This window comes from Vicugna pacos, chromosome 21 (assembly GCF_048564905.1).
Source record: "Vicugna pacos chromosome 21, VicPac4, whole genome shotgun sequence".
NCBI lineage: Eukaryota > Metazoa > Chordata > Mammalia > Artiodactyla > Camelidae > Vicugna > Vicugna pacos.
The window spans coordinates 24,832,608-24,858,682 of NC_133007.1; the positions used below are offsets into that span (position 1 = coordinate 24,832,608).

General features: G+C 55.4%; 1 protein-coding gene across 2 annotated transcripts; it reads right to left on the minus strand.

Annotated features, from left to right (window-relative positions):
• Positions 1 to 6,261: 6,261 nt before the first annotated feature.
• LMNA (lamin A/C) lies at positions 6,262 to 25,122 on the minus strand. Of its 2 annotated transcripts, XM_072946377.1 has the most exons (13): positions 24,325 to 25,122; positions 13,146 to 13,302; positions 11,677 to 11,802; positions 11,239 to 11,409; positions 10,927 to 11,052; positions 10,166 to 10,386; positions 9,850 to 10,072; positions 9,281 to 9,388; positions 9,055 to 9,174; positions 8,529 to 8,618; positions 7,490 to 7,759; positions 7,176 to 7,198; positions 6,262 to 6,589 (listed from the first exon to the last, which is right to left on the minus strand). In XM_072946377.1, exons 1-13 carry the CDS (start codon positions 24,678 to 24,680, stop codon positions 6,451 to 6,453), a joined length of 2,130 nt encoding a protein of 709 aa, XP_072802478.1. In that variant the 5' UTR covers positions 24,681 to 25,122; the 3' UTR covers positions 6,262 to 6,450. The 2 variants fall into 2 exon arrangements, with proteins under 2 accessions (XP_072802478.1, XP_006214680.2); XM_006214618.4 differs by having other exon boundaries at positions 6,262 to 7,198; positions 24,325 to 25,116.
• Between the last annotated feature and the right edge of the window lie 953 nt (positions 25,123 to 26,075).

Genomic DNA, 26,075 nt, shown 5'->3' on the forward strand with positions numbered 1-26,075 from the left:
GCCTGACCTGTATTCTTTCCCATCTGCGAGGCAAGCAGGGGTCTGGGTGGGAGATTTGGGAGCTGGACCTGGTGTCCTCTCCCAGTTCTGATCCTGAGCTACTGTTTACCAGAACTCCTTCCTGTCCCCACTGGGCCACGGCTTCTTTAGTGGTAAAATCAGGAGTTGAAAAACCCCTTCCAGTTTGGCCTTTCTCAGCCTGTGGGAAAACTGTGAAAAAGGCACCATGGGGCTGGGGAGCCAGAGCCCTGGATCCCAGGCCTGACTACCTATAACTTGATGTGTGATCCGGGACACAGCACTTGCCCTCTCTGATGCACACAGGTAAGATGATGTCTTTTCAGACTACCTGGGAGCAGCCGGACTCACCTCTAGATTTAGTATTTTTAAGAAGATGGAAGTGGGTGTGCTGGTTCTGGCCGGCCCTCAGGCCGAGGGTTTCACAGGCAAAGCCTGGTTCCCCTTTAGGTCTGGGCCAGGGTGATGGGTGAGCATTTCCGTCTGGGGCAGGGTAAGAAGGGCATGTGCTGAAAGCAGAAGTAGGCTCTGAGCAGAGCAGCTCTCATCTCCCCCACTACTTCCTGCCACGTCATCCTCTGCACCCTCAGCCCGGAGGCCTTGGGGACTCGGAGTATGCCTACACATCCAGGCTCTTCTCCCCCAGGACAGGGGCACCTGGCAGGAGGGGAGGAAATGATTTGGAATCAAGGTGGCAGGGACTCGAGGAAACGGAGCTAGGGCTGTAACAGGAAGGTTAGACTGCAGAAGGACTTTATACCCAGGGGGTGTCCTTGGGTCCCTGCCCCCATCTCCTTCCCTTTTAGGGGAATTGGGCTCAATCTTTGTGGCAGAACTGGAAGGGGCTACATTTCTGAAATAATCCAAGGGAGTAAAGTAGGGAGGTCTACAGAGGACCCCCACCCCTGCCACCGTGGGCTCTACTTCATTCCAGGTTACCCAGCTGGGTTTCAGGAAGCCTCTCCTGGCCCTGACAGATGGAAATCAAACTTCCAGAAAGAAGCTAACTTGTCCTGATGAGGGACCAGGGACTTAGTCTTGGGCAGTGGTGTGACTGCAGTTAGAAACTTGCTGGGGTGAGCTGGACACCCAAGTTCCCTGTGTCTAGTTCTCTGGGGTAGAGAAGGACAGAGAACCTTTCTGCAGCCTAATCTCGGTTTCTTCTGCTGCAGCACAGACAATTCCTTTTCCTCTGGTTTGCTTAGCCTCAATTTCCCCATCTGTGGGAAGACAGGGGTTCAGGGCCCTATGTCTTTAATTGCAGGAGGGGCAGGGAATGGTTCGAAGGAGGTTAGCAAATGAGAATCCCAGGAAAATAAGATGGGGGAGTGGAGCATGAGGAGACCCAGGCATCCTGCCCTCTAGGCTCTGTCCCTCAAGATCCCTGGAGCTACTCTTCTCCTAGTCTGAGGCTGGAGGACCACCCAGAGGACCCCGTATACAGAGACACTCCATGTCCCTAATGCTAGGAAGCTGGCATTTCACCCCCACCTCCATCCCACCCCAGGGACCACGGTCCCCCTTCCCCACCACTTTCAAGCCTTACCCCTAGCCCAGCAGTGGAGACCCTAACCCAGGCGTCCAAGACTTCCAGCAGAATCTGCACTGGGCAGGGGGTGGAGCAGAGGCAGGCAGGGCAGGGGGAGGGGGTGGGGGCTCTGCCAGCCCCCTCCGGTGCCCCAGTTCCCAGGCAGCTCTTAAAGGGACCAAGGAGAATTAGCTAGGGGCAGCTTAAAGGGTTGGGTGTAAAGGAAAGTGAGTAGTAGGGAGAGGATTAGGTTTGCCAGGGACCACAGGGCCAGAGTGGGGAGTCTGACACCTCCTCTAACTCCCTGGAAGCCCTCCGATTCCTCAGTCTAGTCTTTCCTTCAGCTCGGGTGACCCCCATTTTGGCCACCCAGCTTACGACTACCACCTCCTCAAATCCTGGCCCCTGTTCCCCTTGGGCCCCTGCCTACTCCCCCCCGCCCCATATTCGTGCCACCTCAGTCTCCGGTGAGAGCTGCCAGCTGGCACTGACTGGTACTAAGCGCGGAGAATCAGCCCAAGGATTGTAAGGGCCCCAGAGGGGGAGGGGAGGCCAGTACCTCAGAGTCAAGGGGGGTGTTGCGCAGGACGCACCCTACTCCCCCAACTGCCTTCCCTCCGCCCCTGGGGGGGCAGGATAGGGGGCACTGAGGCCCTGGGGAGACTAAGAGATAAAGTGTCTTGGCTTAGCCCCTCTGTCTCCTACCCACTGAGAGACTGTCAGGGTGGTGACATGGAAAAGGAAAATGACTTAAGCAGTTACTTCTGGCCATGGAGGGGCAGGGGACAGCTGAGACATACACATATAAGGAGAGGGGAAAAGAAGTGGAAACTGAAAGACAGCAATGAGCCAGCAGAAAACCTCAGATTTCATATCCCTGCTCAAAAATCCCCCTGGCTCCCCAGGGCCCGTGGAATTAATTTCAAACTCCCTGGCTTGTGTCCTAGGTCCCCTCTCATCCCTTCAGCATGGGAATGCTCTGCTCAGTCCACTTGGACCCTGCCTTTTCTCAAGTTTCACTTTAGATTCTAACCCCTACCTGGAATGTTATTTCTTCTCATGTCTACCGAGAACTCTTCCCATTCTTCCACTCCTGCCCCAAAAGGACCCCTTCCTCCATAAAGCCCTCCTGGATCCTCTCACAGTATTCTGAGTGGCAACAGTGTGTTCTGGGAATCAGAAGTCCTGGGGTCCATCACCAGCAAGCTAGGTGACTTCAGGTAAATCTCTCTTCTCCTTGGGTCTCCGTTGCTTCACTTAAAACGGGACTACTAATAAATAGCCTGCCCTCTAGTGGTGAACGTGCAAACTGGTTCCATCATTTTGGAAGCTATTTGGCTGAAGGTCTCAGGAAATCAGGTATCAGAGACCAGCATATCTGTTTTCGACATGTTAACTTTGAGATGCCATCAGACTGTCATGTGGGCATTCAGGTTTGGAGTTCAAGCAAAGGAATGAGCTAAAGGTGTAAACTTGAGAGTCACCAATATATGGATGATATTTAAAGCCATGAGCCTGGAGGAAGTCTCTCAGGACCTAAGTATAGACAGAGGCGAGAAGAATTGAACCCTGGTTCACTCCATCCATCAGAAGTCAGGGAGAAGAGGAAGATGTAGCGATGCAGGCTGAGAAGGACCGAAGAGTGATCATCTGACAAATAAGGTCAAGGAGGATAAAGACTGAGAAGTGGCCGCTGGGTTAGCAAAGCAGTCTTTTTGGAATGAAAGAGGAAGGAGGTCAGCAGCTGAGAGTGAGAAGTTTGAAGAGGGAGGAGAGGTGTGATACAGTCATCTGGAGAAAGGGGATGACTGGGCTAGGGACAGGAGTAGCAGTGGGGGCAGTACCAGGGGCGTGTGGTCATGAATTTAAAATAAGACCAATTAGCAGAATCATCAGGATTCCATCTAAGAAATTACCTGAAATATTTAAAGAAAAGACATTCACTACAGCATTATTTACAATCATAAAATTGAGTATTAATCTAAATGTCCAGAGGAGGTGGTTAAATGGCTGCAAAACACCAAATATTTGCAAAACATATGGCCTAATAGCTATAGATAGATAAAATGGAGAGGGAAACTTTCTCCCTTAAAGAATCAACGTAAAAAAGGTAACTTTGCCAATAAAAAAAAAAGGAGCAAAAGGGATAGACACGTGTTATTCACACCAGAAGAAATGCAAAAACCAATATACATGGATGCAAAAAAATTACAGCGTCTTCAAAGAAATGCAATAGGAAACACTAATGAGCTATAATTATTTTCCTAACAAGTTGGCAAAGATGAAAACTGACAAAAATCCTGGTGTTGGGAAGAGTTTGGGGGAAAAGTGGGCTCTGTGGCAGGTGAGAATGGTTAAGGACCCAGTTTCTCTGGATGTCACTTGGCAATATTGTCAACTGCCTTTATAATATGTATACCTTTGACTCAGCTAGTCCCCTTCTTGGAATTTATTTCATGGAAATACCCAGAGATGCATGCAATAATGTCTGTTCCAGGACACATTATTTATAAACAACTGGTAGAAAATTGTAAATATATTTCAAAATTGAAAAAAAGGTGCTTAAAGTCCTCCCCCCCTCCATAGTGTTCATAGTGGACTGGTTATCGCTGAGGAGTGGAAGTGGAGATAATGATTTTCTCCTTTCTCTTGTTCTACCCTCTCTATAATGGCCAAGTATTACATGATAGAAAAAGAATCAATGTAGGGGAGTTGATATAGCTCAGTGGTAGAGTGCATGCCTAGCATGCGTGAGGTCCTGGGTTCAATCTCCAGTACCTCCATCAAATTAATAAATAAACCTAATTACCTGCCCCCCAATTTTTTAAAATCAGCGTTAGTTTTAAATAACCTTTATAAATTGTGTAATAACATCGGAAAGTGCTTATGCATGTTAACTGAGAAAAGCTGAGAAAAGCAGAATCAAAGTTTAAATCACAGTGAGATCTTGGCTATGTAAAGTATATATTCAGGGGGAAAAATCTGGAAGGAAATCCATCCGTAGCCTCTGGGTGCTTGAAAAGGGATGACTTCTTTTTTCTTCTTTGTGATTACCTGTGTTTTCCGTTTTACTAAAAGGGTGTGAGTTACATTTTAACGACAACGAAAAAATTTTTAATAGTCAAGCGTGGTCCGCTGTGTGCGGAGCGTCACGTGGGTAACCACGTGCGCGACGCCGCAGCTGCGCGGAGTCGGAGCTGAGAATTCTACAGCGGTGGACAGCTTGCTGCCGTTTTTACAGACTTGCCTTATCCCTTGGCCCTCCTCCAGAGCAGGGTCCTTGCCTGCTGGTCCTGCTGTTTCCCAGTTCACACTGCGCCATCCACTGAGGTTCAGCTGGGTTGAGGGGCGAAGCTAAGTGTGGGGATGTGGGGGTGAGAAGAGGCACGGCAGGGGGTCGGTGGGCGGAACCCGAGTGGGTGGGGCTCTGGCGCCCCCGAGTGTCCAGCCCGGGAAGTGCATGTGGACACCCTCGGAAAGGGCGACTCGGCTGATGCACTGGGGGCCACTGAGGCCTTCGCAGTGGGCTGGGAGAGGAAGTTTCCGCCCACCACGGGAAAGGACTGCTTCCTCAAGCCCACGCCCCATCATCTCAGCATCCCTCTCCCAGAGGCGCCTGGTCTCAGTCTGGGGCTTTCCTGCAGGACTTCGGAGGCTTTTCTCCTCTCACTCATTTCGTTTCCCCGCAGTCCCAGACATGCTGTGTCTCACTGACTTTTGACTGGGGCAGGCTCAACTCCTCTGCTCCAGGGAGTATAAACTTGTATTTTATCATCACTATTTTTTCAGAGGGGGAGCATAATGTCACAGAAGCAGGGGTCTGCAGACAGGACCCTGGGATCTCTGCCACCTACTAGCTGCGTGGCTTTGTCAAGTTAATTCTGAGTCCCCATTTCCAGGGGCAAAGGGGACAATAACTACCTGCCAAGGTAGTATGAGGGTCAAATGAAATAGCGCAGACACTTTGGAATCTATGAAGGGCCAGAGAAAGGTTGGTTTCTATAGTTCATTTTCCCTGTCTGGGGCCCTTTCCCTCAGCCTGGAGTTTTCATCCCTGGAGATTATAGGCCTCCCCCTCTGAGGCTCCTACTTCACCTGACACATCCCCTTGTCCACAGCAGTCCATGTTTTCTGGCAGGTCCCTGAGGACACTGACCGTGTTGTCTTGTTCATTTCCTTGTCCCCAAGCTGAACATGGAATGTGGCCCAAAGGGCCATTAACTGCTTGTTCACAAAGTCAGTCCTGCTCCTTTCCTGCTGCTCTCACTGGCTTCTACTCCCTCCTCCCCATCTGTCCTTGCCCCAGGTCCTGAGATATCACACTACCCTCAGACTGGGTCCATATTGTATGTCTTAGGATTCATGCTGAGCTCAGGGTCCAGCATGTTGAAGGTGCTCAATAAGTGCTGGCTGGCTGAAGGAAGGGAGAAACGAAATATCCTCCTCGAGGGACTACCTCTCTGAGGGACTCACAGGGAGAGAGCCCTGCAGTGGGTGGGTGATGCTTATGTCAGAGGCTCTCCCCATCAGCCACCACTGGGTGCCCAGATGTGCACCCGAAGCTCTGAGGGCTTCATTGCACCTCCCCAAGAGCAGGGCCAAGGCTGGGCAGCATGAGGATGCAGGAGACCAAGTGGGGCGTGTGTATGTGTGTGTCTGCCCCTAGGAACACACAGTGACGCCCACCAACAAAGACAGACACCACAAGCCAGGGATAGAAACAACTAGTGTATTGATTTGAGGAGGAGAAAAGGGGTGCAGATGGGAAATGGGAGGCAAGGGGCTCCTTAGTGTATGCCAAAACCCACTGCCGCCCACCCTCCACCCCTTCTCACCTTCCTTCTCTGGGGTGGGGCCCCAGCAGGCTCTCCCCCTTTCTAGTAGGTCTCCCTCTCCCTTCTCCCCTACACCCACTTGACTTTGACCTCCAGTGACTGGCCAGAGCCCACCCCCATCCCTCCAGCTCTAAAGCTGGGTGAAGGCAGGCTCAAACTAACATTTCCTCCCCCTTCTTCTACCTCCCACCTCATTCCCATCTCTTGTCTAAATAACATACAGAAAAAGCAAGCGCAGCTGGTACCTGGGAGAATCCAGTCACCCCGGGGCTGGGGGCAGGGGGGCTGGGAGCAGGGCAGGCGGAGGAGCCTCAGCCAGGTGTAGTGGAACGATGGGGGCCGGCCCAGGGGCCTGGCTCAGCCTTCCTCCCTTGGAGGCTGGCGGACAAGGCTCCACACCTGCCTCTCAGGCACCATGTCACAGGGTCCCCGGGGTGGGGGCAGCAGGCAGGGCAGAAAAGCAGAAACTAGGCTCTGTAAAAGCAGCCCTTTCCCTTGGCTCCCTCTTTGGTTTTAAGGCAGACTTGGAGTTTCCTGGAAGCAGGGAAAAGGACAGGGGATTTGAGATAGAAGCTTTTTTTTTTTTGCGCTTGTTTTTCCTTCAGTATAAAACCACTGTAGAAAATAACTTCTCTTAGAAAAAAAAAAACAAAACATAGAAGAAAAAAAACCAAAGGGGTATTTTTCTTTGGCTTCAAGCCCCTTCCCATGAGGTGCAGGGCAGGGATGGGCATGAAGGGAGGAGGAAGCAGGAGGCCTCCGCCCCCACCCCTGCCTGGCAGGTCCCAGGTTACATGATTCGGCAGTTCTGGGGATTCTAAGAGAGAAGAGACAAGAGAAGAGGTGTGAGCGGCAGGAACCGGCCGTGCCCTCCCTCCCCTTAACCCCAACCCTGCCCCTGCCCTCCAATCTGGGGCTCAGACGGGAGGGGCAGGACGCAGGAGCAACCAACCAACCAGCTAAGATCTTAGGCTGCGGGGAGGAGGCTCCCACTCCCCCGGGCTGCGGAAGAGAAGGCTCTCCACCCCCTGCAGGGCCACCCTGTCCTAACCCTCAAGGACCTGGGTCCTCTGCCCACAAGGGGTGTGGAGGCAGAGGGACAACTCACCTGGGTTCGGGGGCTGGAGTTGCCCAGGAGGTAGGAGCGGGTGACCAGGCTGTCCCCGAAGCTGCCACCCCCACTGCCCCCCACACTGCGGTAGCTGCGAGTGACTGTGACACTGGAGGCAGAGGAGCCAGAGGAGATGGATCCGCCCACCTGGGCTCCCGAGCCGCTGGCAGACGCCTTGTCGGCAGGCTGCCCGCACGTCCCGCACAGCACGGTGCGGGAGCGCAGGTTGTACTCGGCGGGGTCCCCCGAGCTGCTGCCGTGGGAGCCCTGAGGAGGGAGACAAGGCTCAGGCGGGACGGCGAGTCTGAGACTGACCACTCAGGCCCGACACCCAGGCTCTGCGCTCCTGCAGGCTCCTGTTGCCCGGCAGGAAGGTGGGGTTCTGTGCTCAAGTAACCTAACAGGGCGGCCTAACTGGAGGGCCAGGACTGGGAAGAGGCGGGGAGGACATGCAAAGGGGGAAGGGTCAGGAAGACTTAGGGACAGGGAATGGGAGTTGTGGCTTTGACTCTGTCCTAGCTACTCTAAGTTTTAAGAGGGAAAGGAGAGTGAGCAAGCTTGTAGAGCAGCTGGCATGCAAAATTAATTGGGAAGGGGTGTGGGTAAGAGAGACTGTTCTCCCAGGAAAAGGGGGTAAAATGAGAGGCCATGCATGTGACAGGAATGGGGAGGGAACAAGAAAGGAGATGCATGCAACAGAAATGGGGGGAGAGAGGCAGGGCTGGGTGCCCCACATCTGTCCTCCCGTCCCTGTCCCGGGAGACAAATCCAGACCCTTGTCCACGGCTCCCATGGGAAGACTCCATGGCATCAGAAAGTTCCCACTCCCTTCCTTACCAGAGTAGGGCACCCAAACACCTGGGTTCCCTGTTCAAGGTATAGGGAGGAGAGAGAAGAAAAGCCAGGGCAGCGAGTGAAGTTCCAAAACATTCTTTAATGAAAAGATTTTTGGTGTGGGGAGGCCGGGGAGAGGCTGTCCCCAGGCCTGGCTGGGTGCCCCAGCGTGGGCTTGGCCTCAGCGGCGGCTGCCACTCACGTGGTGGTGATGGAGCAGGTCATCTCCATCCTCATCCTCGTCGTCCTCAACCACCGTCACTGAGCGCACCAGCTTGCGCATGGCCACCTCCTGCCGGGGAAACGAGACCAGGCCCAGGGGTTAGTGGGTCAGGGCAGCGGGGAGGGGTGTAGAGTCTATCCACCCACAGTGACCACTGAAGAATCTTCTCGTGGTCTGCCCTCTGTCCAGCCGGCTGCTTACTCTGTCCTCTGTGGTACTGTAGCTAAGGAACCTGTTTTTACCCCACAGGGACACTGTTGACCTCTCTGGGTAGAAGCATGGTCTGCCTTTAACAAACCTCACTGTCTAACTTCCTCCCCTTCTGCTGCTGGGGGAGGTATCTTTGTGTTTGCCCACTGGGTGGAGAGTTTGGGGCCTGAGACTACACAGGAAAGCTGGGAGAAAGTGGCCCTGAATGGGCTCCTTTGGGTTGGGGGCAGCTGGCTCCAACTTTGGACGTTGGGGGAGCCTCATCCAGCAAGAGGCCAGCCTGCAGCATACTCACTTCCCCAGTGGAGTTGATGAGAGCTGTGCGTAGGCTGTTTCCGCAGCCCCAGGTGTTCTGTGCCTTCCACACCAAGTCGGTAGGGGGGCTATGAGAGGCCCCAGCTCCTGCAGCCCAGATCTGGGGAGGGAGAATTAGAGAGGGGCACTCACTCCAGCACTCCCATCCTCAGGCCAACCTGTCCTCACCCAGGGCCACCCCGAGTCCCACACACCCTGCCACTTACCGTCACCACCTGCCCAGCCTTCAGAGTGAACTTTGGTGGGAAGCGGTAGGTCAGCAAGGGGTCATCTCCATTCTGGCGCTTGATCTGCCAGTTGCCCATGGACTGGTCCTGCCAGGGAGGAAAGGAGAAGGTGGAGGAGGCTCGTACAGGCTCTTGGGTTTATCTCACTCAAGGGCTCAGGCAGGCCTCAGTCAGAGGCCTCTCCCTCTATGCTGCCTCTCACTGCCCCTCTCCCTGCCTCAAGGATAACAGCCACGATCTGTGGGTGCCCATGTTGTGCCAAACACACTCAATACTTTCATCTTCCCAAGGACTCAGTTAGGGACTATCATTCATGCCCACTTTACAGATGAGGAAACTGATGCTCTGAGAGGTTAAATAATTTGCCTAAGGTCTCACAGCCAATGATGAGTCCTAGAGCCAGGCCTGGAACTAGGCTATAGAGGAAATACCCACATTAGTCTCCCTCTGACAGGAGGAACAGCACTCCCCTCAAACTTCCTCCCTTCACTTTTCAGGTGTCCTTCCTAACCCAGCTGTATTCCCTTAGTCCCGACTTGGGGCCCTACCTCATTGGACTTGTTGCGCAGGCGCACGAATTTGCCCTCCTCGTCCACCTCCTCCACGGCCACGCGCCCGCTGGTGCGAGCATGCTGGGAGAAGCTGCTACGGCTCTCGGTGGACTCTAGCTTGCGTTTTTTGGTGATGCTGCCCCCACTCTGTGTCTGGGAGGAGTGAGAGGCTGCACGGCCACGGCTGCGCTGCGAGGTGGGGCTGGGGGACAGGCGTAGCCTGCAGAGGGGGAGACAGAGAGGGGGGCCTAGTCAAGGCTGGTTGCAGGCCAGAGGTGGCGGCTAGCACCTCCCCGACTACTCCACAGCGCACCTCTCCTCCTCGCCCTCCAGGAGCTTGCGGTAGGCATGGATCTCCATGTCCAGGGCCAGCTTGATATCCAGCAGCTCCTGGTACTCATCCAGCTGCTGCTGCATCCTTGCTCGCATTTCCGCCATCTCCCGCTCCTTATCCGCCAGCAGCCGCCGGCTGGTGTCACGCTCACGGGCCAGTGAGTCCTCCAGGTCGCGCAGCTTCGCCTCCTTGGCTGCCAGCTAGGTGAGAGGGATGGGTGTCTGATGAGCTCCCAAGAGCCCCAAGCATGAAGACGCAAGGGGTAGGGGTCACCCAGCTACCGTCTCCAGTATCTCCAGGTTCCCATCAGAGCCTTTCATGGGCTCTAATGCGGCCTGGGCTGGTGACTGGGGAGTCCTCCATATCTAACTGAAATCTCTTAATCTGAGGCTGGAACCTATTTCCTTCTGCCACAAATGGCACAGCCAGCTAGAAGAACACTGACGCTTTTAACACCTCACATTGAGTCTGGTGGCAGAGCTATGAGTTAGGGAGGGTAAGAATGATCTCCATATTCAAATGGAAAAACCACGGCTCTGAGGAGTGAAGGTCATACAGGCAAGATAAGAGGTAGTCGTAGAACAGCAAACAGGTCATCTGACTCCAAATCCTAGGCTTCTTACTCAGTCTGTGGTCCTAGGGGCATGTTCGGTCCTCTACTCTCCCCTCCTCAGGACTTCCACCCTACATCCTGCACAGACTATTGGCTGATGGGGGAAGGGGTGAGATGGGACCATCACCTGCTTCTGGAGCTGGCTGAGCTGGGCCGAAAGGCTGTCGATGCGGATGCGGGACTGCTGCAGCTCCTCGTGGGCGGCCCCCACCAGGTTGCTGTTCCTCTCGGCTGACTGCCTGGCGTTATCCAGCTGGAGGGGAGGACACAGGGTTAGGGCTGCAGGGATCGGGAAGAAGGGAGGGAGGGAGGGGACCTGTGAAGGGCAGCACTGCTGCAGCCTCAGGTCCCAGGAATCCCCCACAGAACATCTCAGGGTGGGCAGAGGGGAGGGCTGCTGGGGCAAGGCGCACCAAGAGAGCCAGGGGAGAGCAAGCACCTTGGCAGAATAGGTCTTCTCCAGTTCCTTCTTGTACTGCTCCACCTGGTCCTCGTGCTGGGCACGCAGCTCCTGCAGGGCGTCGGCCAGGCGGCTCTCAAACTCCCGCTGCTTCCCATTATCAATCTCCACCAGCCGAGTCTCATGGCGGCGCTTGGTCTCACGAAGCTCCTGGAAGGGTTGGACCCAGATACCAAAATTAGAACTAGTCTCTTGAGGATGAGACCCAGGTGCCCAAGCCCCCGGCCCAATCCTAACCCTGAGCAGAGCCACTGTAAGCCCCTCTTTAACCTCGGGGCTAGCCATCCCCCACTCTCCATCCGCTAGTACAAGGGAGTCAGGCAGGGGAGCTCTGCACACAGCTGATACCCCAGCCCCAACTCTGATAACTGTCACAACCTAGCCCTGGTCCTCCAGTCTGCAGAGCGCAGTCCCCACCTCGCTGTAGATGTTCTTCTGGAAGTCCAGTTCCTCCTTCAGGGTCTGCAGCCTGTTCTCAGCATCTACCCGCCGCAGCATCTCATCCTGAAGTTGTTTCTTGGCCTCACCCAGGGCTGCCTCGAGCTGAGAGGAAGCGGGCAGAGGTCAGAGAGAGGGGTCACAGAACATCAGAGCAGGAAGGAAGCTGAGAAGTGGGGCTGTGAAAGCCTTGGATGCCCACAGTGGTAATGGTATCTACTCACTCACAGGAATGATTCTGGGTAGGTACTGTGCTAAGAAAAAAAAAGATAGTGCCCCCTCTCTCTCTACAACATAGCCACCGCAATAAAGGAAGTATGTCCACAGTATACAAGGGATGAGGGAGGGAACCAAAGTGTGCCTGGGGTGGTAAAGGGGATTCTGGGAAGGGCTCCGAGAGGCTAAGCTCTGAAAGCTGGGTTGGTGGGGCCTGGGGAGGGACACTGCCGTGACTGCAGGGGCAGAAAGGAGCGAGTGCAAAGGCACAGAGGCAGGAAGGCACACACGTGCACCTCAGGGTCTTCAGAAGGCTCAGTACTGCTGAAGCTTCAAGGACAGGGCTCAGGGGGAGCATGATGGCAAAAGTGGCCAGACTGGAAGGCAGGAACTGGATCATGGAGAGATGCAACCTCATCTGCCACAAAAAGATCCTCTGAAGCTTGAGCAGGGGAGCATCTTTCTTAGATCTTCATCTTAGAAAGCAAAAGCTGGCCAGTATAGCGGGGAAGGGCTGGGAGGTAGGGCAGAGCTGGAAGCAGGAGACCTGGGAGAATGGCCCAGCCCTGGTTTTGAAGTCAACCCGCTGGCATTCTCTGGTCTCTCCACAGTGCACCATGGTGGCAGGGCCTGGGAGGGGAGGGGAGGGGAGAGAGCCCAGGACAGATGTTTAGCAAGTGACTCCAGTCCTGGCTCTGCTCTGAGCAGATGAGGCTGTGAGACTGGGAATAAGCCAGCATCTTTGATTCTGTTCCCTAGCTTGTAACGTGAGAGATTAGAGGCTAGAATAGATAGCAAAGTGTTTTGAAAGTAGAGACCACCATACACATGTCAAGCATTAAGAACATGGTCCATATGTGATTAACCAACAGCTCCCAACTCTGGGCTCTGTGGGTGGTCTACACTCCTCTCCTGTCTTCCAGAGAGGTCACAGCTCTGTATAGGAGGGCCAAGCCAAGCCAGGAGGGATCCAGGACCAGGCACAATTCACTGCAAAGTTAAATGGAAAGAGCTTGTGGATTCTTCTAAATTCACCGTGCTAGACACCATGGGCCACAAAGAAGGAGGAAGTGCTGTCTGAATGGGTACAACGACGCTAGGACACGATTGGTTCTGATGCTGTGCAACAGGTCAGACCAGGCAGCTCTTGAGAGCACCTGCGGTGGAAGAGTGTGTATTTGTTTGGGGGTGGGGGGCCTGAGATGTCTGGTGGGGTCACAGGCAGGCCTCACCTTGGCTACTTGCCCCCGCAGGTCATGCAGCTCGCCCTCCAGCGTACGCTTCTCGCTGAGAGCAGTGCTCAGTGCAGCCTCCTTGGAGTTGAGCAGAGCCTCCAGGTCCTTGAGCCGGGCCTGGGCGGCCATCAAGTCTCCCTCCTTCTTGGTATTGCTAAAGAAGCAAGAGAAGAGTGGGTTTAAGAGAAGGAGTCTGTGTCCCTAGAGAGAGCCAGGTCCCCCAGGAAGAGAGACAGAAGTCACTTCCTGGGAGGTCAGCTGTGGGGTCCGGCCCTGCTGTCCCTCAAACTGCCAGGAGAGGGCATCCTTGGCCTTGGTTTGTTTGCATCTGCCTGCCTCTGGGGCTGGACTCCCACTTCCCCCAAGGTCCCCTAAACCCCCTTCCTGCTTCTCCACCCTTCTCATGACTCAGTGCTCAGGAACGTGCCTAGGGCCAAGGGCAAAGCTGGATCCCGTGAGATGAATGCTTTTCCCTCTCGCCTCTCCCGTTCCTTCCCAAAGAGACAGAGCCACCTTTGTCTCCTGCCCCTTCCCACATAGGGCCTTAACCTTCTCCCCCCGACTCCACCCACCTTCCATTCAGCTAAACCTCCTTCCCTGCGGGGACCCAGACAGGCAGGCTCCCAGCCCCGGGATCCATGAGTCCCTAATGCTTCTTAGCTTGAGCCCTAAACAGGCCGGTCACCTCCTCTAGTCCCTTTTACACACCAGGGACTGTGGGGAGGAAAAGTCTGGTTAAAACTTAGGGAGACCTGGGATGAGGACAACCAGGAATGATACTGACCCCTTTTGCAAACCCAGTCTGGTCCCCTGACCTGGGCAGAGCACAGGGTTTCCAGCCTCCCTCCCTCTGGGCCTCATCAGAGTCTAAGATTGCTGAGCCAGACCACTGACTACAAGCCTCATCATCTGACTCCAGATGTGGCCCCCAGGCCTCCAGGTCCACCTGGGCTCCAGCCTTGAACCTCCCTACTCCTCAAATTGGATAAAGCTTTCGCTAGAACCAACCAAACAGGGGTTGCCTCGGACTTCCCTCCCTTTCTGGGCCCATGATTATTTTTGCTGGACAGTGACCTGGAGAAATAGAGGGGTCCCATTTTCTTAAAGACCTCTGAGGAATCCAAGAGCTTTCCAGATATAATGATCCCTTCACCAGTGCACGGTGAGAGAAAGCACTAGACCCAGGAAGTGGAAGGAAAGATCAAGGGGCCTGGGCCCAGCTGCCATCTGTAACTCATCAGACTTCAAGGACAACCCACCATGGCAGATGGAAAAAAGGAAAACCAAACGTGGGCAGGGGGAAAAATCTATCCTGGAAAGGAGAAAAGTGGCCCTGCCAACACTTTTCTCCTGCCACCAAAGCCCTCAGCTCCAAGAGACCCAACAATTCACTGTGAAGCAGGATGGAGAAGGCTAGACTTGAGGAAGCCCTGGAGGGAGGGGCCGAGACTGAGGCCGTGTTCTTCTGCCACCAGCTCAGGAGATTTCAAATAGGAGTCACCTCCCCTCTGACTGGGCTCCACTGGGAGGGGAACAGAGCAACGCCCAGACAGGCAGGGGAAGGACACAAAGACCTGGAGGGAGGGCCCCTAGCCTGCACACTTGCTCTGTCCAGGCCTCTGGCCACATCTCAGAACAAGCTGTTTCATGCAACAGTGTCTGTCTCCCGTGAAAAGAGGCCCTTCCAGATCTGGAGGATGTCTCCCCTCCTCCGTCTCGGCCAGAAAAGCTAAAAATAAAGTCAAAACCCAGCTCAGGTTTTGGCTGCCATCCGGCCCAGCCCCTGGCTGGGAGCACAGCCCCAACTTTCCATGACTTCAGAACTTTTCCGAAGCTGAGGCAGCTGCAGGGGGAGGAGGGAAAAAGAAGAAAAACCGCTGGTAAAGTGAAGCGACGCGGCAGACATAGATTCCGAGCTCCTTGGGCCGACTCCAAGGCTGGCAGGGACTTCCCAGAAGAGGCCTCTCTACCCTGCAGGCGAACGACGGCAGCTGGCTGTCCTGGGAGGCTCTCTGAATTTAGAGAACTAGAAGGAGCTTAGCGAAGGTTCAGCTTAACTCCCTCCTTTTACAGATGAGGAAACTGAGGCGCAGAGGAGGAAGGTGAGGGGTCCAGTGGCGAGCACAGCAAGCAGCTACGGGGACCTGGGAGGGGTCACCGTCAGTTCTGGCTACTGATCAGGACTCCTCCTCCTCCACTGCCTTTCTTGGCCACAGGTCTACAGAGAGCCGAGAAGCCAGCAGGAGAACGAAGGCTCCCAGATCCAGCCAGCCTGAGCTGGGAGAATCAGGAAAGAGTGACAGGATGCCTTCAAAAGACATCTTAAGGTGTCTCTTCCTTAGTCCCGCCTCCTCTGCCTCCTCAGACACCAGAAGAGAGACTCCAGGAGTTCTCCTTGGAAATACCTTTCCTGCAACAGTGCCAGGCAGACACGGACAGCGGAAAACGGAGCTGCGTGGTCCCTGCCCTCAGGGAGCTCAGTCTAACAACTGCAGGATTTTGTCCTTCACTAACCTCTTTACTTCCTACTGCTCCCAAAGGTAGGGTGGTAGTAATACTAATACTAACATAATAGCAGCAAACAGAGCTGATTGTGTACCAGGCATTGCTCTAAACAGCACAATGTTCATTCAATCTCCACAGCTTTCCTGTGAGACAGGGGCTATTACTATGTGATTGAGGAAACTGAGGAACAGAGAGCTATGTCCAGGGACCTGCAGCAAGTCAGGAGCAGAGCTGGAAATCTGCGCCGTGCTGCTCGGGGCACCTACCACGCTGTGATAGCCTCCAAAGAAATTAAGGTGGCTATTTCCCCTTCCCTCCTGGAGGCTTTGATTAGCACTTAAAAGAGATGCAGAGAAAGGACTAAGACACACTCTATAGATGAGGGAAACCACGAGCCAAGAGAGGGAAGCGAGTTAGAGTCTTTGTGGTTTTCTCAGTTAGGCTTGGGGAGCTCCCCTCTGCGGGGAAGAAGCCACTATCACCCATGGGCTCATGACTCAGACCTCAGGAGCTCTGTGGCCAAGGAGCCACACGCACTCCCCAAGAGCCCAGTGCCTCTCCTACCTCCCCCCCAAGTCTTGCCTGCCCACCGGCTTTGAACGCCATTCCTTCCCTAGTTGGGGTCTTCAGGGACCCGGCAGGGACCACAAGAAGACACTGGCCAGGGTGTGCAGGCCAGGGTGGTGGTGCCGCCCATGCCCAAGTCCACTGGGAGTTGGCAGTGGGAAAGCTGGGCACGGCACGTGCTGACTGCCACCCCGCACTGGGCTGGCAGGGAGGACAGGGTAGGGCAGGCAAGGGGAGCTGGAAGGGTGGGAACCAGGGGCTCCACAGGTGACTCATCCTCAAGCAGACAACACCCGGGCAGGGTCGGGAAATCCTCTCCTGCTCACAGGGGAGACCCTGGCTTTCCCCGCATCCTGCCCCAGGCCCTGTGCCATGCCAGTGGGAGGCTCTCTCCCTCCCAGAGGGAGGAGCCAGCCAGGCTCCTCCAGCACAGGAGTGGCTCCCCATCCCAGCGAGCTCATGAGGCAACAAGGGCTGGGCATCCTGTTTCTAACTCTTCCCACAGCTGGCTAGTCTGACCTCCAAAGGAGGGATGAGTGGGGTGGGGGAGGGCAGGGTAGCAGAGAGGAAAAGAATAAGGTAGAAAGGAGAGCTGGGAGCTGGCTGGTATGGCCCAGTCTGGGGCTCCGTTAGGCTGAAGCTGGCGGGATAGGGAAGCCCGCTCCAGGGCCATGGCAGGCCAGGACTCTGGGGCTGCTCTGGGGGAAGAAAGGCACCAGCACAGGAAAGGGGCTGAGTGGGCACTGGGCCAGGCATTGACCCGCCCGCTGAGTCACCCTCCTCCGGCCAGTCTGGATGCTAGATGTGGAAGCCAGGGCCAATCACCAGCCTGTTTGGGCCTGGTTGCTGGGAGCAACTCGCTAGGCCCCGAGATACAGAGGCGCCCATTTCCTCCCCTGGGCTGAGGAAGAGACTGGGGGAGCAGAGACATCGGACTGGGGCTAAAAATAAGTGGGAGGGGAAGATGGCTGAGGGGGCGGTGGAGGGGCTCCCTCAGACCCACGCCCCAGCCTCACCGGCCCTCGGAGTTCCCCATGGCGGCGCAGACGGACCGGGAGGGGGAGGGGAGGCCGGCGAGCAGAGGTCTCTGAGCCGCATTTCCCACCTCCCAGGAAAGGGCGCCCCCTGTGGCTGGGCAGGGCAGGGCAGGGCAGGCCAGGGCTGGGCGCGTAGCGGGGAGTCCCAGCCCTCCTGGCTGGACGAGCGCTCTCCCCTATCCTCCTAGACGTCTAGACCTCTGCCCAGGCAGACTTCCTGCCAGGTGACAGGGCGTCGCCTGCGGCCACCCCAAGCCAGGCCTCACGTTCCTGCCACCCCTCCTTTTGTTCCAGCAATTCCTCCCACTGAAATGCATCCTTCCCTCCTTCCTCCTCTCCAAATCCAGGCCCCAGCCTAAGCTGAGCCCCGCCTCAGCCCTGTGCCTCCAGCTCCAGTCGCACCCTCTTCTCCTCTCCCAACTGCCCACGGCTGTTGTTGTACCTGCCGGTTTATTCTCTTTCCACTGATGCTATAAGGTGTCTCAGTGCTTTTTCTGTATGTCCCCAAATGCCCTGAGACTAGGGAGTTCATATGCTCAAGGCTTCTAGGGGGACCTCCCCCTGGACGGACTCCTGCCCTTTTACAAATGGAGAAACCAAGGCCTGGAGAAAGGCAGGCTCAGACCCTAAAAACCTGCCACCAGGTCACCTGAGGACATTCACAGCAGACAGGGGACAGACACAGAAAATGGTGTGACGCACGTGATGGGCGCAGAAAGTAGACAGAGACAGCCAAGAAGAGAGCCTGGGAGACACTTCGACCCAGCTCAATTGCTTGTCAGAGAGCGATGACACAGAGACCTAGTGAAACAGCCCTCAAACATCACACACTCCCATAGCTGAGGTGTGATAGCCCCCACCCCCAAAAGTAACCACTGCTTGGTTTCTTGGCTGGTCTGTGGGTCCGCCATCACTTTCAGGTAAGGGCAGGATGTGGGAAGGCTGGGACATCTGGTTTCCCACTCTGGCATTCAAGGCACCATCCCTCTCTGGAAAGGAGACCTCAAAGAGAGGAACTGAAGGGGGCAGGTGTTCCAGAGACTTAGAAAATCCTTGAGCCTTCCCCCAAACCCTACTCTATGAAGTTCTGAATGTCTGACACCTAGAAAGCACATGGGAGACCTCCAGTATGGACCTCCCCACACAGGCACATGCACCCACAGCAGGCACGCCTCGGCTCTGCTTCCGAGCGCCTCCGTTGGGTGTGACACCCGCCACATATGCACAGGGTCTGGAGGGCCCTCAGATCCCCTTCCAGAACTGCCAGGCTCCCAGCTGTCTTCGCCCCAGACAAAGCCAGGTTTCAATTCCAAGCAGAGGGAGGGTTGGGATGGGGGAACTGGTGCTGAGTAGGGGGATAGGAGGCCTGTTGACATGTTCAGACGCAACTCCAGCAGAGGCGCTGGGGCTGGCAGGGGGCCAGGCCTGAGTCACAGCTGCTGGGTGTATCAACGTGGCATTGTACAGAGGCAGAAGAGGCCTGCAGCCAGAGGCCAGGGCGCTGGGGTCCTGGACAACAGGCAGCTGGCTTCCTGACCAACCGTTCCCTCCAGGTTTCCCCTGCCAAATTCTACTTCCCTTCTTCCTGGCTCGTCTCTCCAGAAATCATTCCTCGGTTGTCAAAAAATGCAGCGGTGAGGCCTGAGAACAGACCAAAAGAAGTGGGGGCATGGAGGGGGTAAGGATGGCCTAGGAAGAGGTAGAATGTCCTGGGGGTGGGAGGGAGGGAGGCCACTGGCCAAAAGGACAGACATTTAGGGGATCCCCACAAGAAAGAGACTCAGCAGTCCCTTCTTAGGATGAATTAACCCTCCATCTGGCAGCTCCTGGTTATTAACCCTGACAAGAGCAGGAGGGGGTGGGAGCCGCACCCCGAAATCGAGAAAGGAAGTGGAGGAGGACCTAGGAGTTCTGGTCCCACTGCATTCCAGCTCCAGCCTAGGAAGATGCAATGCTCTCTCCCAGCCAGCAGAGGGTGGCAGCGTTAGAGCTTCAGAGGAGGAAGTGGGTGCCTCGGCGATCCCAAACAGCCTCCCCTCAACTGCCCAGAACTGGGCCCCTCCAAATGAAGGGTCTCTAGCTCCCCTAAGCCAGCCCTAAGGGGACTCCTGTGTTCTTCCCCCCTCCACTTGCCCCCCACCTGATTCAGACCCTCATCCTTCTGGCTGCCACTTTACAAGAACACCCACCGTTGCTCTCACAAAAGGGCCACCCCTCAGCCTTTTTATCTCACTGGACAAGCTCAGGGTCTCCCGTCCACTCTCTAATCTGCCTTCGACTGTGACTCAGCTCCTCTGCCGGGCCTGGGATCCCAGCCAGAATTATTCCTGGCTTTGACAGGCAGGATTCAGGCTTCCTCTCCCACTAATGGACAAGGGGAGCCCCTGCCCCTTTACCCTGTCCTGCCTCCTTCCCAAACTGTCCCATTCCTTGAGAGATAGTTAAGGACCAAGAACTCCTCACAGCCCTGGTCTCTGGTTGGGGGAGCCAGAATGGGTGCAGGAAGGGTAGAAGGTGAGCAGTTCAAGGTCACCCTGCACCTCCCTCTGGCTCCGGGCTCACTCTGTCTAATCCTGGCCAGCACTAAGGTAACAGTCCTGCCTTTCCCAGGTCCCCCTTCTACCCCTAACCCAAGTCCGTGGGACTCTCCCTCTCCCACAAGATACAGCCTACATGATATGTCCTGAAGGGAGAGGTATTAAAAACGTAGTGTCCTTTCTTACTAGCAATAAAAACAAGGCATCAGTCAAGAGTGTAATGTCGTAAATTAACTGTTTCTAACAAACTATCTTTAAGAAATAGAGAAGGGTGTTAGTACTTTTAATTCCACAACTTGGTGGAATTATTTCTGTTGAGAATGGCATTGGCTAATAATTATATTCACATTAATTATATTTGATTTTAATATTTATGGCTTGATATTTTTAGAGGACTGTTTTCTCACTTTGCGGGGCACTGTACTACTTTGGAACTGGAGAGATTTCTGGGGACCTTCTGCCCTAACCCCTTTCTTTTATAGCTTGGGAAATCCAGAGAGGGGAAGTGATTTGCTCAAGGTTGCACAGCAATTTAGTGGCAGGGCCAAGCCTAGAACTAAGGACACTGAGGGCCAGGGCTACCTGTCATTTTGGCCGTGGCCCACTTTGCCTCTTGTTAACGGGTAGGAAACCCTGCAACCTCCCCGAAGAACCTCTTTCCCGCTATCTCCAAGAATATTAGAGCTCGGCCTGTGTCATCTTCAGTACACTGGGCCCAAGGAGGTAAGAACAGGATGAACTGCCTCAGTGTCTGGGCCTCTGAGCCAGACCTGGTCTCGGCTGCTGCAGCTGCTAGAGGTGGTGAGGGGCTGGGGAGGAGGGAGGCGAGGTCAGGAGAGAGCAGAGGGCACAGCTGGTAGGTGAAGGCATCTCCTACCAGTTGTCCCCCCAGCTGTCCCTGGCTTCAGCCCTGACACTGAGCTACTGAATCACTGGCGGTGGGACTGGGAGTGAGGACAATGGGCATGTCCCATGCAAGAGTAAGTCTCAGATTCCTGGAGGCCAGGGGATGTGCCAACCAGGGGCATCAATCGTCGGAAGGCAATTGGGGCCCTAGGAGCCTCCTTAAGTACTTACTGCTCCGCTCCCAAGGTTAGCTGCATCTTCTTTTCATCTGAATGAGAATGTGGACTTGTTGGAGGGGAGGTGGAGATAATGGAGACAACACCTGGAGTTCCCTCAGGTGAGGACTGGGACCCAGGTATGTTTAAAGTTCCCCATCCCCATTATCCTTATGTATCTGCCAAAGGGCACAGCCTTCTGCAAATCCAGGTAGACAATTCCCATGACAAGTCCCAAGACAGTCTCAAGACAGGAATCACCAGCCTCCCAGAGCTCTGTCTCATGGTCCATGGCCTGGCAGGCCTTTCCAGGTACAGGCTGGGGCAAAGGCTATTAAGAGTTAATAGGCCCTAAAGGACAGCAGAACATTGAGGCAACACTGGTCCCAGAGCAGAATCTCCAGATAGCAGGAGGGGGCCTCAGTCACCCCATCCACCTTCTAGAGTCTCCAAACTGTCCCCTAAGCTAGAGAAGTAAGGTTTAATGGTATGAGCACTCAACTGTAAGTCAGCGGCTTGTGCTCAAGTCCTGACCTGTCACTCCCTTGCTGTGTGACATGGGACAAGCCTCTGCACCTCTCTGGCTTTGGCTATTCTTATCCTGATAAGAGCTTGGATCAACCTGGGCATACAGGTCCCTGCCTGTTACTACTGGGGCCACATAAGGCGGGCAATTCAGGAAGTTATCAGGCACCCAGGCCTTGTCCAGTGGGGAAGAGGCGCTTCTGCTTTGTGGGCCTGGGATCTCCCCAATTCTGACTCAGCCTTCCTCCTCCAGTTCCGCATGGGAAGACACAGACCCTGGCACCATCCTGCAGCCTAAGCCTATAACTCTGGACTCAACTCTACAGCTACTTGCGCATACTGCCCGCCAGGAGCCCCGGTTCCAGACCACCACCAGAGGTCCTAAGGAAGGAGGCAGGAAAGGATCCCAGGATGCAGTGGGGAGCAGGGAGCAGAAGATGCAGACGTTCAGGCCCCCATCTCTCCTTTTAAGACATCTGCTGTCTCCACCCTATCTCCTGCTATCTCTTGTAAAGCCACCAGGGTGGGAGGGAGGGGGGCAGCTTCTGAGTCATCCACCCAGCTGCCCTGCCTGGGGTGGGGCCTAGCTCCAAGCCTGGACCCGAGGCAGCCCTTCCCTGATACTTTTAACCTCCTCATTCTTCCCACACTTAGGTGTCTAAATTCCTCTGTCTCCAGAACAGAGAGCATGTGTGTATGTGTTTGTGGGCAGGGGGAGTGTTTCTCCTTGGAGCCTATAACCTAACCTGACAAGAGGGTACCCCAAACCCCTGGGTGTGGTCAAGGTACCCAGGCTGGGCCAGGAATCACCACAAGATCTTATGGACAGCTCTGCATCCCAACCCAAAGCCTGGCCCTGAACTCTGAGCTCTAATTAAACATTAAACCAGACAACACCTTCTCTCTAGGCTTTAGTGGGAGGAGTTAGGACAATGCCTTTCTTCCTCTCCTAAATTCTTCATTCCACTCTTGACCTCACCCTGAGCACTGCAGACACAAAAGGTAGCAACAGTTCTTGGCTTCTCTCACTGGGGACATGGAAAGGGACAGGCACCCCTGTCTGAGCCCCCTTTGTCTCCATCCTGCCTCCCATCAGCCTAGAATCCAGGTGTGCAAACCCACCCCCCTTTTCCGGAAGCCCAGCCTCCCCAGCCAGGATCAGCGGGGGAGAAGAGGCAGGTGGCTAAATATAACAAGTACACACACCACCCCCGGCCCTGCCCCACGTGCACACACACCCGCCTGGTGTCCCAGGCCTGGACAGCTGCACCAAGAGGCAGAGGAGACAGTCTGGCGTGGCTGGGTAAGCAAGAGACCTTAGACTCCACTCGTCCTGTTCCCTGATCAACATCTTCCCCCGAAAAAGATCTGCCAAGAATGCCCTTCACAGAGATCTGCAAGGTAGTAGTTTGGTAGTTGAGTGGACTAGTTTACAACACTAATTCTCTGGGACTCCTCTAGCTTGCCTGTCTGTCCTGCTAAGTTATTCATGTCACCAGTGGACAAAGACAGGGGTGATCCCTGTCAACAGAAATACAGTCAACCTATCTTCCACACAGTTTCCATCTACTCTTCACAAAGGAATGGGTCTGCCACACCCACCATGCCTAGGGCAGGGGGTGAGCAAAGGAGTATAAAGAGCATGGAATACATAGAGGTTCTGAGAAGCCCATGAGTTTGGAGACGAAAGGGGAAAGAAAGGAAGGCAAACCACAGGGCCCCCTCCACCATCCACCAGGGATCTCCAAGCACCATTAGTGCTCTTTGGCTAAGGTCTTCAACAGAGAAAAGGAGAACACAGAGGAGGAAAAACAAATTCTTGAGGGGCCAAAGAGGGCCTAAATTTCCCAGCTCCAAAGGCCTTTTTAGAAAAGAGGGAGGAGCCAAGGAGGGTGCGGTAGGGTGGGGCAGGGATGGGTGAGGTAGGAGTGGCCTGAAGGTTCCAACGGCTGGATTTCAAAAATGTCATTGTATTCCAGTAGTTTAATAAGGCAAAGATTAAAAAAAAAAATCAGTGGCTGAGAGGACGGGCCAGAGCAAAGATTACTTGGCTTGGCTGGGAAAATGAAAGTGGTTTATCCCAAGGAAGGAGGCAGGGAGGGACAGGGCTCCTGATCCGACCCTCAAAGTCTCCAGGCAGAGGGCCAGGGGGGCGTGCAGACCTGGGCATAGCACAACTTCCTGAGCTGGAGCCTCTGCCCTGTCTCCCTCCCTCCCTTGCATTCCTGGGCCAAGCAGGCCAAGGGCTGTGGGAGCTGCGGGGGAGCCAGCCGCTCTCCTGGAGCTGTTTGGTGGGCCTGTCAGAGTCTAGGGAAGGTCCCAGCCACGCAGGGAGTGAGGGAGAGCTTCCCAACTTTTAGAAAGAACCTTGGAAAGGGTTGTGCCAAGGAGGCCATTGCCATACCCCTGCAAGGGAAAAAGGGTCAACCTGCCTTGGAGACCCCTTTCCAGCACCACTGGACATCTGCCGGCTTGCGAGCTCTGTTTTAGTGGGTGTCATGTGTTCAAAGCCAGGCTGGGGGAAGTTGGCCCAGTGCCAAACCTGCCAAGAAAGTTCTAACAGGACCCTTTCACCCACTCCAACATATCCTGGGTGCCCAGATTTCTTAGGCAGGGCCAGTTCGGCTTTGCCCAAGGCCTTCCTCCAGGCCCCAAAAGGCTGCTAAATCTCACCCTGCTGGAATGTGGGCCTGCCACCAGTCCCTACTAGGCCCAGATGCCCCCTCATAGCTTATATACTCCACCCTCTCCCAGAGACCCTTCCCCACTCTGTCCTGTCTTGACAATTTCCCTTGGCACTGCCAGTCATCCGCTGGAGGCAGTTCCGGGGAGGGAGGAGACTACATGGCAAAGTTATCAGCCGCCTGGTGCCGGGCTGGGGCGACAGTCCACTGGCCCTCTCTGCTCCTCCCTGCCCCGCACACCGCCACCTGGGCGCACTCACCGTGCTTTGAGCTCCTTGAACTCCTCACGCACTTTGCTCAGCTCCAGCTGCAGGCGGGCACGCTCCTTTGCCACCGAGTCAAGGGTCTTGCGGGCATCCCCGAGTTCGGCCTCGTAGGCGGCCTTGATGCCGGACACCTCGCGGCTGACCACCTCCTCAGACTCGGTGATGCGAAGGCGCAGACCTGCATTCTCCGTCTCCAGCGAGCGCACACGGTCGATGTAGACCGCTAAGCGGTCGTTGAGCTCCTGCAGGTCCTCCTTCTCCTGCAGTCGGGTGATGCGGGTGGGCGACAGCGGGGTGGAGCTGGCCTGCGCCCCGCTGCGGGTGGCGCGCCGCTGGGACGGGGTCTCCATGGCCGGCAGGGTGGCAGCGCTGCCCGCGGGGCAGAGGTCCCGAGAAGGGCACGGGTTTCAGGCAGAAGGACAGAGACTGCTCGGGGTGGGAGCGCGCCGGCCGGCTGGCTCTCAGCTTGCTCTTGGCAGACGTGGGGATCTGGGCCGGGAGCTGTCGACCTCAGGATCTGGGTTGGCCGGTGTGGATGCGGCGCTCCCGCGAACACTCTGAGTCACCGGCACCCGAGCAAAGGCTCTAATAGGTCTAGGGAATGGGAGGAGGGGCTACTGCTCTTAAAGGGGCCGTCACATACCCACAGTGGTGGGGGAGGGAGAGATGAGCAGAGAAGAGGACCGCCTGGCTGTGGTGGAGTCCAGCCCCACTCTCTCTCGCGCACCCCCGCCTGCCTGGGGCTTCACTGAAGCTCCCATCTTGGTCCCTGCCTGCTCAACGTTCCAAGCTGCAAGCTGGCCCCCACTGTCCAGGGCCTTCGGGAGTAGAAGGCAGAGCCAAGGGGTGCGAGTGAGTGGGCAAAGGGCAGGGGGGAGAGGGAAAGTGGGCAGATCCAGGAAAGTGGAAGGAGGGCTGAAGCTGATGCCCATCAGGGTGACTCACTCTTCTTCCACCACTGGCTCACCCTTTCCTCCCCATAGTAATAGTGAGTCACCCCTACCCACGGGCCCCACCCCCGTGGGCAGCCCATTCAAAGCTGCATCTCAGTATGCCAGGGTGAGGTGGGGAAGGAATGCCTGGTTCCCTGGGGTGGTTGCAGGGAGGGCTGCAGCAAAGTTCTGGATCCTGAGTTCCTTTTACACCCTCAAATTTGGGGTGGGGACCAGGAGTTTAGAGTCACTCTTTTGCATATCTTCTGCCCCAATTTAATCTCTCTTCAAAACCAACCATTGACTCTTAGACCCAAGCAACAAGCCACAGGCCCCAGAGAAGGCCGAGAATAGGACCCAGGCACTTCCTCCCGTTCCCTGCTGCCTTCCTTCGGACCCAAGAATTTGGAAAAAGAGTCTGCCTAGGTTCCTCCTCCCTTCAGTCCCTTTCTACTCCTCATCCCTCCCCACTAACTCCAGGACTGTACTTATTTTTTTTTCCAGGGCTGTACTTATGTTAATGGATAATTTAAAACAGATACCAGAGCTGTACATGCATTCATCACATTGCCAGGACACCAGGTCCCAGATTTTTGTGGTTCCCAGAGGGGCCTGAAAAGGGGAGCAAGGCAGGGGGCTGGACAGCCAAAGTTGGGTCTCCATCCTGCATTCAGGGTTCGTTGAGGGTAGGGACAGCAAAGACTCCAGCCACCTTGCTGGCTGCAAAGGCCAGCACAGCACTTATCTCTGCATTCCTCTCTGACCAGGTCTGCTTTGCATCTGGCTCTGGGGAGGGGCCAGGCCCTCTCACAA

Bases quoted from the DNA above. Each gene is read 5' to 3' on its own strand.
- LMNA (XM_072946377.1), bottom strand. From the start codon at position 24,680: ATGGAGACCCCGTCCCAGCGGCGCGCCACCCGCAGCGGGGCGCAGGCC. The intron at 10,387-10,926 runs GTGATGGTCCCA...CCTCTCACCTAG, and splicing joins TCAGCCAGCTCCAGAAGCAG to CTGGCAGCCAAGGAGGCGAA. The intron at 10,073-10,165 runs GTGCGCTGTGGA...CCCCCTCTGCAG, and splicing joins CTGGAGGGCGAGGAGGAGAG to GCTACGCCTGTCCCCCAGCC.